Source organism: Chiloscyllium punctatum, chromosome 36 (assembly GCF_047496795.1).
Source record: "Chiloscyllium punctatum isolate Juve2018m chromosome 36, sChiPun1.3, whole genome shotgun sequence".
In the NCBI taxonomy this organism is placed as follows: Eukaryota; Metazoa; Chordata; class Chondrichthyes; order Orectolobiformes; family Hemiscylliidae; genus Chiloscyllium; species Chiloscyllium punctatum.
In genome coordinates this window covers 14,931,366-14,943,610 of record NC_092774.1, presented here as the reverse complement: position 1 = coordinate 14,943,610, position 12,245 = coordinate 14,931,366, and the positions used below count along the sequence as shown (strand labels likewise).

The following is a 12,245-nucleotide window of genomic DNA, read 5'->3' as shown; positions in this document are numbered from 1 at the left end:
TGCTGCTGCCGCTGAAAAATAGAAAATGTCACCTGTTTTTTTTGTGGTTAGCACTGCTGCCTCACAGCACCAGAGCCCCGGGTTCAATTCCCCTCCCACGTCTGCGCGGATATCCTCCCACAGTCCCAAGATGTGTGGGTTAGGGTGAATTGGCCACGCTAAATTGCACCATTGTATTAGGTGACGGGGAATGGGGCTGGGTGTTTTGCTCTTCGATGGGTCGGTGTGGACTTGTTGGGCCGAAGGGCCTGTTTCCACACTGTAGGGAATCTGATCTAAAGTTCTGGAATTTATATATTGATGAACTGAAACCTGCAACCCCTTCTAAAAGATGAAGGATTCAGCAGCGGTCCAGGTTTGTGCCAAACATTGCATCGGTTGCAAGACACTGTGATGTTTTGCTATTAATTCTGTGTCTTATGATCCTGCAGCACAGCCACCCGCAGAAGGAGCAGCGCTGCAGAAGCTAGTGCTTCCAAATACACCTGGGTGGGCGGGGTGTACCATGAGGGGCGGGGTTTAGACTGGGGGACGGGTTTTAGCGGAAGGGCGGTGCTCATGGGCGGGGCGTGTCTCGTGAAGTTCGCGCGCTGGTAGGTGGGGCGAGGCTCAGCGGACGATGCGGCGCGTCCAGCCTGGACGCACGCGGCTTTGTGGGCGGTTGCGTGTGAGGGAGGGGGGCGTGGTTTTGACTCGCGCGGGGTTCGCATCGAAGGGGTGGGGTTTGGTGCAGGAGGGGGAAAGAGGTTTGGTTCCCAGAGGCGGGGCTTATGACCTGCTTCAGGAAGGGGCGGGGTCTACGAGCTGCGTTCGGAAGGGGCGGCGTTGACGTGTCCCGTGGGCGGAGGCGGGGGCGGGACCAGGAACTGGATCAGTGGGCGTGGCCATCCGGAAGCCGGAAGTGTGCCCGCGGCCTGTTTCCTCCGCTGGAGCCTCGCCTGCAGCAAGTAAGGTAAAGCTTTATCAATATTTCCTTTTACAGAGTTTGTATTTAATAACCAGTAATGGATACTCAATATCATCATAAAGTCCCAAAATGCAATTCATTTCAATCCATTGCAGATAAGCACTAAGAGTTAATTTTCTACAGGATTCAACAGTCTCAGCACTAAAATGGTCTCACAAGGGAACGGCTGTGAATGTTATCACTTGGTGTCCTGTTCACACAGATTCACTGATGCTGAGGCAAACGTTCTTCATTGCCTTACAGCATCCTGTTCTCACTTGGTGAGCCCAGGTGTCCCTATCTTTAAGTTCTCTCCTCATTCTGAGCCTTCCTGCCCGTTTATTTTCTAGTGCAGTAAATGTATTCAATAATTCAGCATTACATTTTAGTCTGAATGTTTAAAGACAAGTTTTAAGGCTATAGACTTTCTCACCCAGATGCCCACACTCTCATTCCTCCCTTTGATTGCACCGCGATCACTGAAAGAGAAGGCTAGTCCAAACGAATGCCCTTCAAGGTGGTCCAGCCATCAACATTCTGTAGAGCAGCACCACCATCTTCACAGCTCATCTGGTCATATTTATCATCACCATCGACACGTGTGGGTGAGCCATCAGATCGCGAAAGGAACATCTTCTGGGGCAAATCTATATCACTAAGGGACCTCATAAGCCTAGCAATTAAATAGCTAACAATACCAATACCAACAAACAGACATAGCTAAACCGATAAGCCAATTGTACCATCGGCCCAATCTGCAGTTTCCCCAACTGGTCCCTTCAGTCATTCTGTCACGGAATACCTGGATCACTTCTTGTATCTTAGTTAATATTTCCAGTGAGATTGGGAATGCCCATAGTGCGTTTATCTTGGACAATGGTGCTGACCTCACCCTCCCAGGCGAGTATATAGTCTAAGGCATATCGATTCTGCACAGAGTAAAGACACAGGTCTGATAATCCCAGTCTACTCTGATTCAGAGCCTCTTTACTCTTATTTCCTCAAATGGTCAGGCCACAAAAGAGGGAACTGCGGTTTGTTGACTTGTCACCCCTGCCGATCCTTCCAACCTCAGGGTACTCTGGATTCCCCAGCCTATCGGGTGTCCTGTATTGTCACCCAGTCCCTTGGGATCCTTTCAGTTGGAGCAAGGTTGGCTGAGGTTCCATCGACTTGTCCACTGGCCTGGACAAGGTACTGTTGTGGGAACAAGGGCTCCGATAGTGACCTTATGAGGGACATCTTTGCCATCCAGGACAAGGAAATTGGTAGCTTTACCTTAGCTGAAGAAATAATAGTCTGGTTTGGTGTATATTAGGGAGAGTTTGTCAAAAGAGGTTACCGAAATGTTACAGCAGGGGGTCTGGTCAGGTCTACAGGAGTATAGGGTCAACGTTTTGGAAGAGGAGTCGCTTTAGCACTGTACAAAATGGGCCAAGTGACTCGAGCACTCGCACTGTATGGGAGACAATGGTCCTCAGAATGCTGTTCCCATTGGGCTCTCCCTTAGCTCTATTGTTCATGGTCTTGGTGACAGTATCTGGTTCTGAAAAGAGAAAAGGCCTATAAATGCACAAGGGAAGGGTTCCGTTCCAGGTCCATGTGCCACATAAGGCCTGCTGTACCCCAGGCAGTGTTACACCGGCTGTTTGTATACACAGACCGGAGGTATTGGAAAGTGATATTTCTCTTCAAAGGATCGGCAGTAGGAAGTCTGACAAATAGAATGGAATCGGGGACTGATTGGTGCGGCTATTCAATTGACAACGGTGCAGTTGGACGCAAGCTGAGCGCCCAGCGACTGTGACCGTCGTAGGGGTGGGAAGTAAAACCTGGAAGGTTTCTCCGTTCTCCGTTAATATTACATGCAAAGTGTGGTCCATTGTCTGAGCGAATGCACGCAGGTATACTGAAGCGGGGAATTATTTCCTTAAACAAAATCTTCATCACAGTCTCAGCAGTAGTGTTAGGAGGAGGGTAGGCTTCAATCCACTTCAAAAAGATATCAACAATATGCAAAACGTATTTATAGCAACTCAACTCATTTCTCCAACTCAATGAAGTCCAGTTGAAGTGTCTCCAAGGGACCCGCCAGCAAGGGAGTTCTCGTAGAGAGCATGTTCTGCCCTGACTGGGAGCAGAAGAGTTTGACTGAAGTGTGTCGGTGTTAATGACTTGATGTCTCATTTTGCTTCCACCTTCCCGGGGTCATTAACCATTTTGTGTCTGGTCCTTCCTCAAGAAGCTGCATTGTAGCTGAATTGACACTTTTTTATTGCTTCCCAAAATCAGACCTGCTCACTCTCAGCAGGATCCCAGTGTTGTGAAAGATATTAACTTTCAGGTGGAGGTATCCAAAATTCAGAGAGATGTCAGTCTTGATGTTTTTGCTTTTTCTGCCCCTGTAAGATCCTGAATCAGCACCTTCAGGGGAATTAGTTACAGCGGGCTGAGAACAGAGGGGAAGGGAGAGTGGGATGGTGCTTTCAACATTGTGGAACAGCAAAAGAATATTCCACAGAAAGTAGAATTGCTTATTCTGAATTTCTACCCTACACTGATAGTGATGACTTTTGTAATCTCTTTTTGCAGAGTAGAGGAGAATCTGAAGACTGAAGTTTCAAAATCAACGGACGAAGGGCTTATTCCCGAAACATTGACTCTCCTGTTCCTCGGATGCTGCCTGACCTGCTGTGCTTTTCCAGCGCCACATTTTTTGACTGACTCTCCAGTGTCTGCAGTCCTCACTTTGATGTCAATGTCTGACAGTCTCTGAATCCATCGGGACCACAACGATTTTTGACTGTGATTTCTGTGAGAGGGATCTCCACTTTTTGGTTCCTGTTTGAGGACGTTTTCAGCATCAGTGGGACTGGACGAGAGATCCCACTGTTGCAGCGAACTGTGTGTGGAGCCTGAAACAGTTATACAGCCTGGGAAGGGGACTTCACGGCAGGGAGGGGCTCTACACGTGTTTGTGTGCAGCTGAAGCTGTGGCCATGGAGAAACCTGAGGAATCCCGCCCTGTGGAGGAACCGTGGAAGTGTGGTGACTGTGGGAAAGGCTTCCTTGTCCCGCCTACCCTGGAGACTCATCGACGCAGTTACACCGGGGAGAGGCCATTCCCCTGCACCGACTGCGGGAAGGCCTTCAGACATTCCTCTCACCTGTTGGCCCACCAGCAGGACCAAACGGGGGAAAGGCCCTTCAGCTGCCCAGAGTGCGGGAAGGCCTTTACCCAGGCCTCCACACTGCAGAGTCACCGGCGTATCCACACGGGGGAGAGGCCGTTCAGATGCCCAGAGTGTGGGAAGGCCTTTACCCAGGTCTCCACCCTGCTGAGGCACCAGCGTGTCCACACAGGGGAGAGGCCCTTCAGCTGCCCCGAGTGTGGGAAGGCCTTCAGTAATTCCTCCACCCTGCTGACCCACCAGCGGGTCCACACGGGGGAGAGGCCATTCAGCTGCCCAGAGTGTGGGAAGGCCTTTACCCAGGTCTCCACCCTACTGAGGCACCAGCGTGTCCACACGGGGGAGAGGCCCTTCAGCTGTCCTGAGTGCGGGAAGGCCTTCAGCGATTCCTCCACCCTGCGGAGTCACCAGCGTGTCCACAATGGGGAGAGGCCGTTCACCTGCTCTCAGTGCGGAAAGGGCTTCACCTGCTCCTCCAACCTGCGGAGCCACCAGCGTATCCACACGGGGGAGAGGCCCTTCAGCTGTCCTGAATGCAGGAAGGCCTTCAGTAATTCCTCCGCCCTGTTGAGGCACCAACATGTCCACACGGGGGAGAGGCCATTCACCTGCTCTCTGTGCAGGAAGGGCTTCACCTGCTCCTCCACCCTGCAGAATCACCAGCGTATCCACACGGGGGAGAGACCCTTCAGCTGCTCTCAGTGCGGGAAGGCCTTTACCCACGTCTCCTCCCTGATGACCCACCAGCGTATCCACACCGGGGAGAGGCCATTCACCTGCTCTCAGTGTGGGAAGGGCTTCACCTGCTCCTTCAACCTGCAGACCCACCAGCGGGTCCACACGGGGGAGAGGCCCTTTAGCTGCCCAGAGTGTGGGAAGGGCTTTACCCAGGTTTCCACCCTACTGAGGCACCAACGTGTCCACAGGGGGGAGAGGCCCTTCAGCTGCCCCGAGTGCGGGAAGGCCTTCAGCAATTCCTCCACCCTGCTGACCCACCAGCGGGTCCACACCGGGGAGAGGCCATTCACCTGCTCTCAGTGCAGGAAGGGCTTCAGGTATACCTCCCACCTGCTGACCCACCGGCGGGTCCACACGGGGGAGAGGCCCTTCAGCTGCCCCGAGTGTGGGAAGGCTTTCAGCACATCTTCCACCCTGCTGAGGCACCAGCGGATCCACACGGGGGAGAGGCCGTTCACCTGCTCTCAGTGCGGGAAGGGCTTCACCTACTCCTGCAACCTGTGGAAGCACCAGCGAGTTCACGTGCCATCGCAGGGGGATTGAAGGAGTGACGGCCGAGTGCCATTATCGATTGGACTATCAACCAGGTGCCGGGGTCCGCCGGGTTCAAATCCTGCCACGACAGATGGCAGAATCGGTATTCGGTCAGAAATGTGGAGTTCGGAATCTAACAATGAGACCGTTTCAGGGAGGGGGTGGTGCGGGGGAGAAAGCCCCCATCTGATTCCCTCTCTCCCTTGTTAGGGAAGGGAACCACCATTGGGGGAAAGGATTCACTCAGTCGTTCCAGCTGCATCCTTTACCCGGTCTGGTCTACACCTGACTCCAGACCCACAGCAGTCTGGTTGACTCTACACTGCCCCTTCCTGGCAAATGAGCAGGGAGACACTTACTTGGAGACAGGGTATGGGTTAAAATTGCTGAGTGAGGCAATACTTCCTCCGGGTTACGGCTGTAACAAGGATCCAATTACAAAGGGACAACTTGGTGCTGACCAATAGTAAAGACAGTGAGGGGGAGGTGGGACAGGGGAGGTGTGGTGTGTGCACTTTGACCTTGAGCTGTTCAAAAAGCAACTTCTTTTTCTCTGCCTTTTTGCTGGGGGAATCTGAAGCTGTAACAAAGTTGGGTTGCAATAAAGGTTACCTGAACTTACTGCCGGGCTCAGACTCTCATTGAAAGCTTTGAGCTCCAAGAGGTTTTTGTTTTAAAGCTGCTCATTTCTTTCAGCCTCCTGCACTAAGTTTAGAACATGGAACATAGAACAGTACAGTGCAGAACAGGCCCTTCAGCCCTCGATGTTGCGCTGACCTGTGAACTATTCTCAGCTTGTCCCCCTCCACTATCCCAAAATCAACCATGTGCTTATCTAAGGATTGTTTACATCTCCCTAATGTGGCTGAGTTGACTACCTTAGCAGGGAGGGCATTCCATGCCCTTACCACTCTCTGCATAAAGAACTTGCCTCTGACATCTGTCTTAAATCTATCACCCCTCAATTTGTAGTTATGCCCCCTCGTACAAGCTGACGTCACCATCCTAGGAAAGAGTCTTTCACTGTCTACCCTATCTATATCTTATATGTCTCTATCAAATCCCCCCTTAGCCGCCTTCTTTCCAATGAGAACAGACCCTCTCTCAGCCTTTCCTCATAAGACCCTCCCTCCAGACCAGGCAACAACCTGGTAAATCTCCTCTGCACCGTTTCCAATGCTTCCCACATCCTTCCTGAAATATGGGGGCCAGAACTATACAGGATATTCCAAATGTGGCTGCACCCGTGTTTGGTTTTGTTGCAGTGTGATATTGCGGTTCCAGAACTCAATCCCTCTACGAATGAAACCTAACACACCGTATGCCTTCTTCACAGCACTATCTACCTGAGTGGCAACTTTCAGGGATCTGTGCACATGGACTCCAAGATCACTGCCTTCCTGTTATTCTTCCCAAAGTGAATCACCTCACATTTAGCTGCATTGAACTCCATTTGCCACCTCTCTGTCCAATTCTGCTAATCCATCCACCTATGCCTGTATCTAAGTCATTTATAAAAATGACAAACCACAGTAGTCCCAAAACAGATCCTTGTGGCACACCACTAGTAACCAGACACCAGCCTGAATATTTTCCATAAACCACCACTCGCTCCTCCTAGTTCAAGTATCTGTAATAAGATTAACATTAGAACAACAGCAGGATTCAAAAACCCAACTGGACAGCGTCCAATCCTTTTCATGAGATTCCAGGATTCTCTCCTCCTCTTCGCCCCTTTTGATTGGTGCGGTCAATTAATTTACCATGGTGCAGTTGGACCCAAGCTGAGCGCCCAGTGACTGTGACTGCTGTAGGGGTGGGAAGTAAAACCTGGAAGGGGCATCCCAACGAGGTTGGAGACCTTTGCCAGTCCAGTTCTTGACGAGCACCAATGAACCAGGGTCTACCCGTGACGAGGCTGAAAGGGAGGGAACATCGCTGTAGGCCGCACGCTCCTGGGAGTGAAAGGCACACATAACATTGGTTAAAGCAAGAACATAACCAATCATTGCTTCGGTCATGTGATGGACGTGGACTGAGAAGGGAGCCGAATCGTTCCAAGGGGTACAGAGGGGGTGACCAGAGAGACTCTCAGCTGGAGACAGTCGTGTCTTGCCCACAGACATGGATCACATCTGGAATAAGGCCACAGGGATTAGCATAACCAGGAGAGGCCAGACTCTGCCACTTATTTGGCAAGTTTAGTCTTGAGTCTGGTTAAAACATTCACCAAGGCCGGTCACCTGAAGATGATAAGCACCATGCAGTTGCCGACAAATACAAAGCTGGGAACAGAGTGCTCCGTTAATATTACCCACAAAGTGTGGTCCATTGTCCGAGCTAATGCACGCAGGTATACTGAAGCGGGGAATTATTTCCTTAAACAAAATCTTCACCACAGTCTCAGCAGTAGCGTTAGGAGGAGGGTAGGCTTCAATCCACTTTGAAAAGACATCAGCAATAAGCAAAACATATTTATAGCAACTCAACTCATTTCTCCAACTCAATGAAGTCCAGTTGAAGTGTCTTCAAGGGACCCTCCAGCAAGGGAGTTCTCGTAGAGATACTTGAACTAAGAGGTGGGGGATCGCCTACCCACTGACCTGTTTGATCACGTACAACATCCTGATCGGGAAAGCCACTGACTGAGTATCGATGCGATTTGGAACGATCTGAGATTATCCTGATGTCATCTGGTGCACCAGACCAGACGCTTTCAACGTGGAGTCGCTTGAGCGATGGAGTGAGATGCCAGAGGAAGTGGTGGGTGCTGGTACGATGACAAGTTAAAAGGCTCCTGGACGGGCATCTGAATATGAAGGGTTCAGATGGGTCAGGGCCAAGTGATGGCAAATGTGACTGGAGTCATAGAGATGTACAGCACAGAAACAGACCCTTCGGTCCAACTCGTCCTTGCTGACAAGATAGCCAACCCAATTTAGTCCCAGCTGTCAGCACCCGACCCATATAGGGGGCAAGTGATGGCAAATCTGACTAGATTAATTTCGGATATCTGGGCAGATTGGTCCAAAGGTTCTGTTTCTGCGCTGTGTGACTCTAACTGTCTTCAGTGAAAGCAGAAGTGTTGTTGTGAAGGCTGGACTTTCAGAGCATGTTCTGCCCTGACTGGAAGCAGAAGAGTTTGTCTGAAGTGTGTCGGTGTTAATGCCTTGATGTCTCATTTTGCTCCCACCTTCTCGGGGTCATTAACCATTTTGTGTCTGGTCCTTCCTCAAGAAACTGCATTGCAGGTTCGCCCTGAATTGACACTTTTTTTTTGCTTCCCAAAATCAGACCTGCTCACTCTCAGCAGGATCCCAGTGTTGTGAAAGATATTAACTTTCAGGTGGAGGTATCCAAAATTCAGAGAGATGTCAGTCTTGATGTTTTTGCTTTTCAGCATCTTCAGGAGAGTTAGTTAGAGCGGAGTGAGAACAGAGGGGAAGGGACAGTGGGATGGTGCTTTTAATTTTGTGGAACAGCAAAAGAAAAGAATATTCCACAGAAAGTAGAATTGCTTGTTCTGAATTTCTACCCTGCACGGATAGTGATGACTTTTGTAATCTGTTTTTAACAGTGTGTTTGAAGATCTGAAGACGGAAGCTTCAAAACCAACAGATGAAGGCCTTACGCCCGAAACATTGACTCTCCTTTGATTCGGATGCTGCCTGACCGGCTGTGCTTTTCCAGTACCACACATTTTGACACTGACTCTCCAGCGTCTGCAGACCTCACTTTAACGTCAATGTCTGACAGTCGCTCAATCCATCGGGACCGGAAACAATTTTCAACTGAGTGTGAGAGAAGGAGCAAAGTGTTTTCGTTCCTGTTTGAGGATGTTTTCAGCATCAGTGGGACTGGATGAGAGACCCCACTGTTGCAGTGCACTGAGTGTGGAGCCTGAAACAGGTCTACAGCCTGGGAAGGGGAATTCAGGGTGGGGAGGGGCTCCTCACACGTTTGTGTGTAACTGAAGGTTCGGCCATGGAGTAACCAGAGGAATCCCACCCCATGGAGAAATGGTGGAAGTGTGGCGACTGCAGGAAAAGCTTCCGTGTCCCCTCTGTCCTGGAGACTCATCGGCGCAGCCACACCAGGGAGCGCCCGTTCCCCTGTCCCGTCTGCGGGAAGGGCTTCAGCACTTCCTCCACCCTGCTAACCCACCAGCGGATCCACACTGGGGAGACACCCTTCAGCTGGCCAGTGTGCAGGAAGGCCTTCAGTGATTCCTCCACCCTGCTGAGGCACCAGTGGGTCCACACGGGGGAAGAGGCCCTTCAGCTGCCCCAAGTGCAGGTAGAGATTTACCCAGGCCTCCAACCTGCTGACTCACCAGCAGATCCACACAGGAGAGAGGCCCTTCAGCTGCCCAGAGTGCGGGAAGGCTTTCACCAGCTCTACCAACCTCCGGAGGCACCAGGGAGTTCATGTACCATCGCAGGTGGATTGAAGGCGCGATGGCTGAGTGCCATTATCGACTGGACTATCAACCCAGTTCCAGGGGCTCCCGGGTTTGAATCCCACTGCAGCAGATGGTGCGATACAGGGTATGGGTTGAAATTGCCGAGTGAGGCAATACTTCCTCCAGGTTAAGGCTGTACCAAGGATCCAATTACAAAGGGACAACTTGGTGGTGACCAATAGTATAGAAGTGAGGTGGGTTGGAGGGGGAGGGGGAGGGGAGGTGGGGTGGGCTTTGATCTTGAGCTGTTTAAAAAGCAGCTACTTTCTCTCTGCCTTTTTGCTGAGGAGGATTGAACTTGCCAACGTGAACCACGCTTTGCAGAGAGAGGAAATTTCTCTCCGGATGGAATAGGTTGATGGAAGTCAACAATTGTCAGATTATTTCATGAAAATAACAGCTGTTATGGGGATCCCAGAAGAGGGGCGTCTGTAATGACACACAGAAACAAACCCTTCAGTCCAGGCCAACCAGATATCCTAAATTAATCTAGTGACCCATTTGCCAGCATTTGGCCCATATCCCTCTGAATGCTTCCTGTTCATGTCCCCATCCAGATACATTTTTTTCTTCGGAGAATACTTGGGTGAGAGCCAAGATATGCAATACCTCAATGTATAATAATGAAGCAGCTCATTTATTCTGAAACTATTTCAATTAGTTGGTCAATTGCCAAATAATAGCTGCATAACTGTTATCAATATTGATACCCAGGAAAGCTATTTTGTTTAATATATTTCCTTTGTGTTTAATATATTTCCTTTGGAAAGATCTTATCCAAATTATAAAATGATTGTATTTTCATATGAAATGAAATTTGCAGTGTTTTATTAAATGGTTGAACGTAACTTTGCACTTAATTGCTCCGTTTGGGATTAAACATTGTGACTTAGCTAAAAGTGATCTTTCATAATATATGGTGAGTCTATTAACAAACGAATGTTGCCATTTGCTCTCAAGTTAGCTCAGATTCAATTTGAAATTCTTGAATGAGTTGAATAAGGGGTAAAAAGTAAATATTTATTGCGCTTTTCTGAAATTCTCTGCACTGCCATTGTAGTTGGTTAAACAAAATATGTATCTCTCTTCATAACTTTGATTTCACCACAAATCCTAGGAACCCCATCCAGGACAAACATATAAATAAAAAGTAGGAGACAACAGCTTCACTTCACTTGGAGGTCACCACTGATGATGTTACCTAGCCAGGTAATGAAATGTCTGGATATCAAACCTACAGCTCAGCGAGCAAACCTGCACCCTAAACATTCTACTTTGCTGAAAGACTGCACAATCTGCAGGCACTGGCAGAGCACAGCAGTTCAGGCAGCATCCAACGAGCAGCGAAATCAACGTTTCGGGCAAAAGCCCTTCATCAGGAATAAAGGCAGTGAGCCTGATTTTCGAAACCTCTATAAAGAGAACAAAGAACCCTACAGCACAGGAACAGGCCCTTCAGCCCTCCAAGGCAATGCTGATCGAGATACTCTATCTAAACCTGCCGCCTATTTTCTAAGGATCTGTATCCCTCTGCTCCTTGCCCATTCATGTATCTGTCTAGATACATATTAAATGACACTATGGATCCCACCCTACTGCCTCCGCTAGTGATGCATTCGAGGTGCCCACCACCCTCTCTGTAAAGAACTTTCCATGTAGATCTCCCTCAAACCTTTCCCCTCTCACTTTGAACTCGTAACCCTGAGTAATTAAGTCTTCTCCTCTGGGAAAATAATTCTTCCTATCCACCCCGTTTACACCCCTCATGGTTTTTCGGCCTCGATCAGGAACCCCCCCCACCCCGCCGCAACCTCCTTATTTCCAGTGAAAATAATCCTAATTTACTCAACCTCTCCTCATAGCTAGCGCTCTCCATAACAGACAACATCCTGGTGAACCCCCTCTGAACTCTCTCCAAACGTATCCACATCCTTTTGGAAATCTGGTGACCGGAATTGTACGCAGTATTCCAAATGCGCCAAACCAAAATCTTATATAACTTTAACATGACCTGCCAGCTCTTTTCCTCAATCCGTCCGATGATGGAACGTGTGTTGTATGCTGCCTTGACCACTCTACTGACATGCATTTGCCACCTTCAGAGAACAATAGACCTGAACACCCAGCTCTCTCTGTACATCAATTTCCCCCAGGACCTTTCCATTTACTGTATAGCTCGCTCTTGAATTGCATCTTCCAAAATGCATCACCTCACATTTGTCTGGGTTGAACTCCATCTGTCATTTCTCTTCCCAACTCTCCGGTCTATATTCTGCTGAAGCGTCTGACAGTCCCCTTCACTATCTGACTTTCCATCAATCTGAATGTCATCTGCAAACTTGCTAATGAGGCACTCGATACCTTCACCTTTCAA

General features: G+C 49.5%; 1 protein-coding gene across 1 annotated transcript in view; it reads left to right on the top strand.

Annotated features, from left to right (window-relative positions):
* The first annotated feature begins 918 nt into the window (after window positions 1-918).
* Window positions 919-12,245, top strand: part of LOC140460786 (uncharacterized) — a 67,059-nt gene continuing 55,732 nt past the window's right edge. The window contains exons 1-2 of the mRNA XM_072555470.1: window positions 919-952; window positions 3,539-5,375. Of these exons, the coding sequence (XP_072411571.1) occupies window positions 3,946-5,375 (1,430 nt within the window). The 5' untranslated portion in view covers window positions 919-952; window positions 3,539-3,945. The remainder of the gene's footprint in view (window positions 953-3,538; window positions 5,376-12,245) is intronic.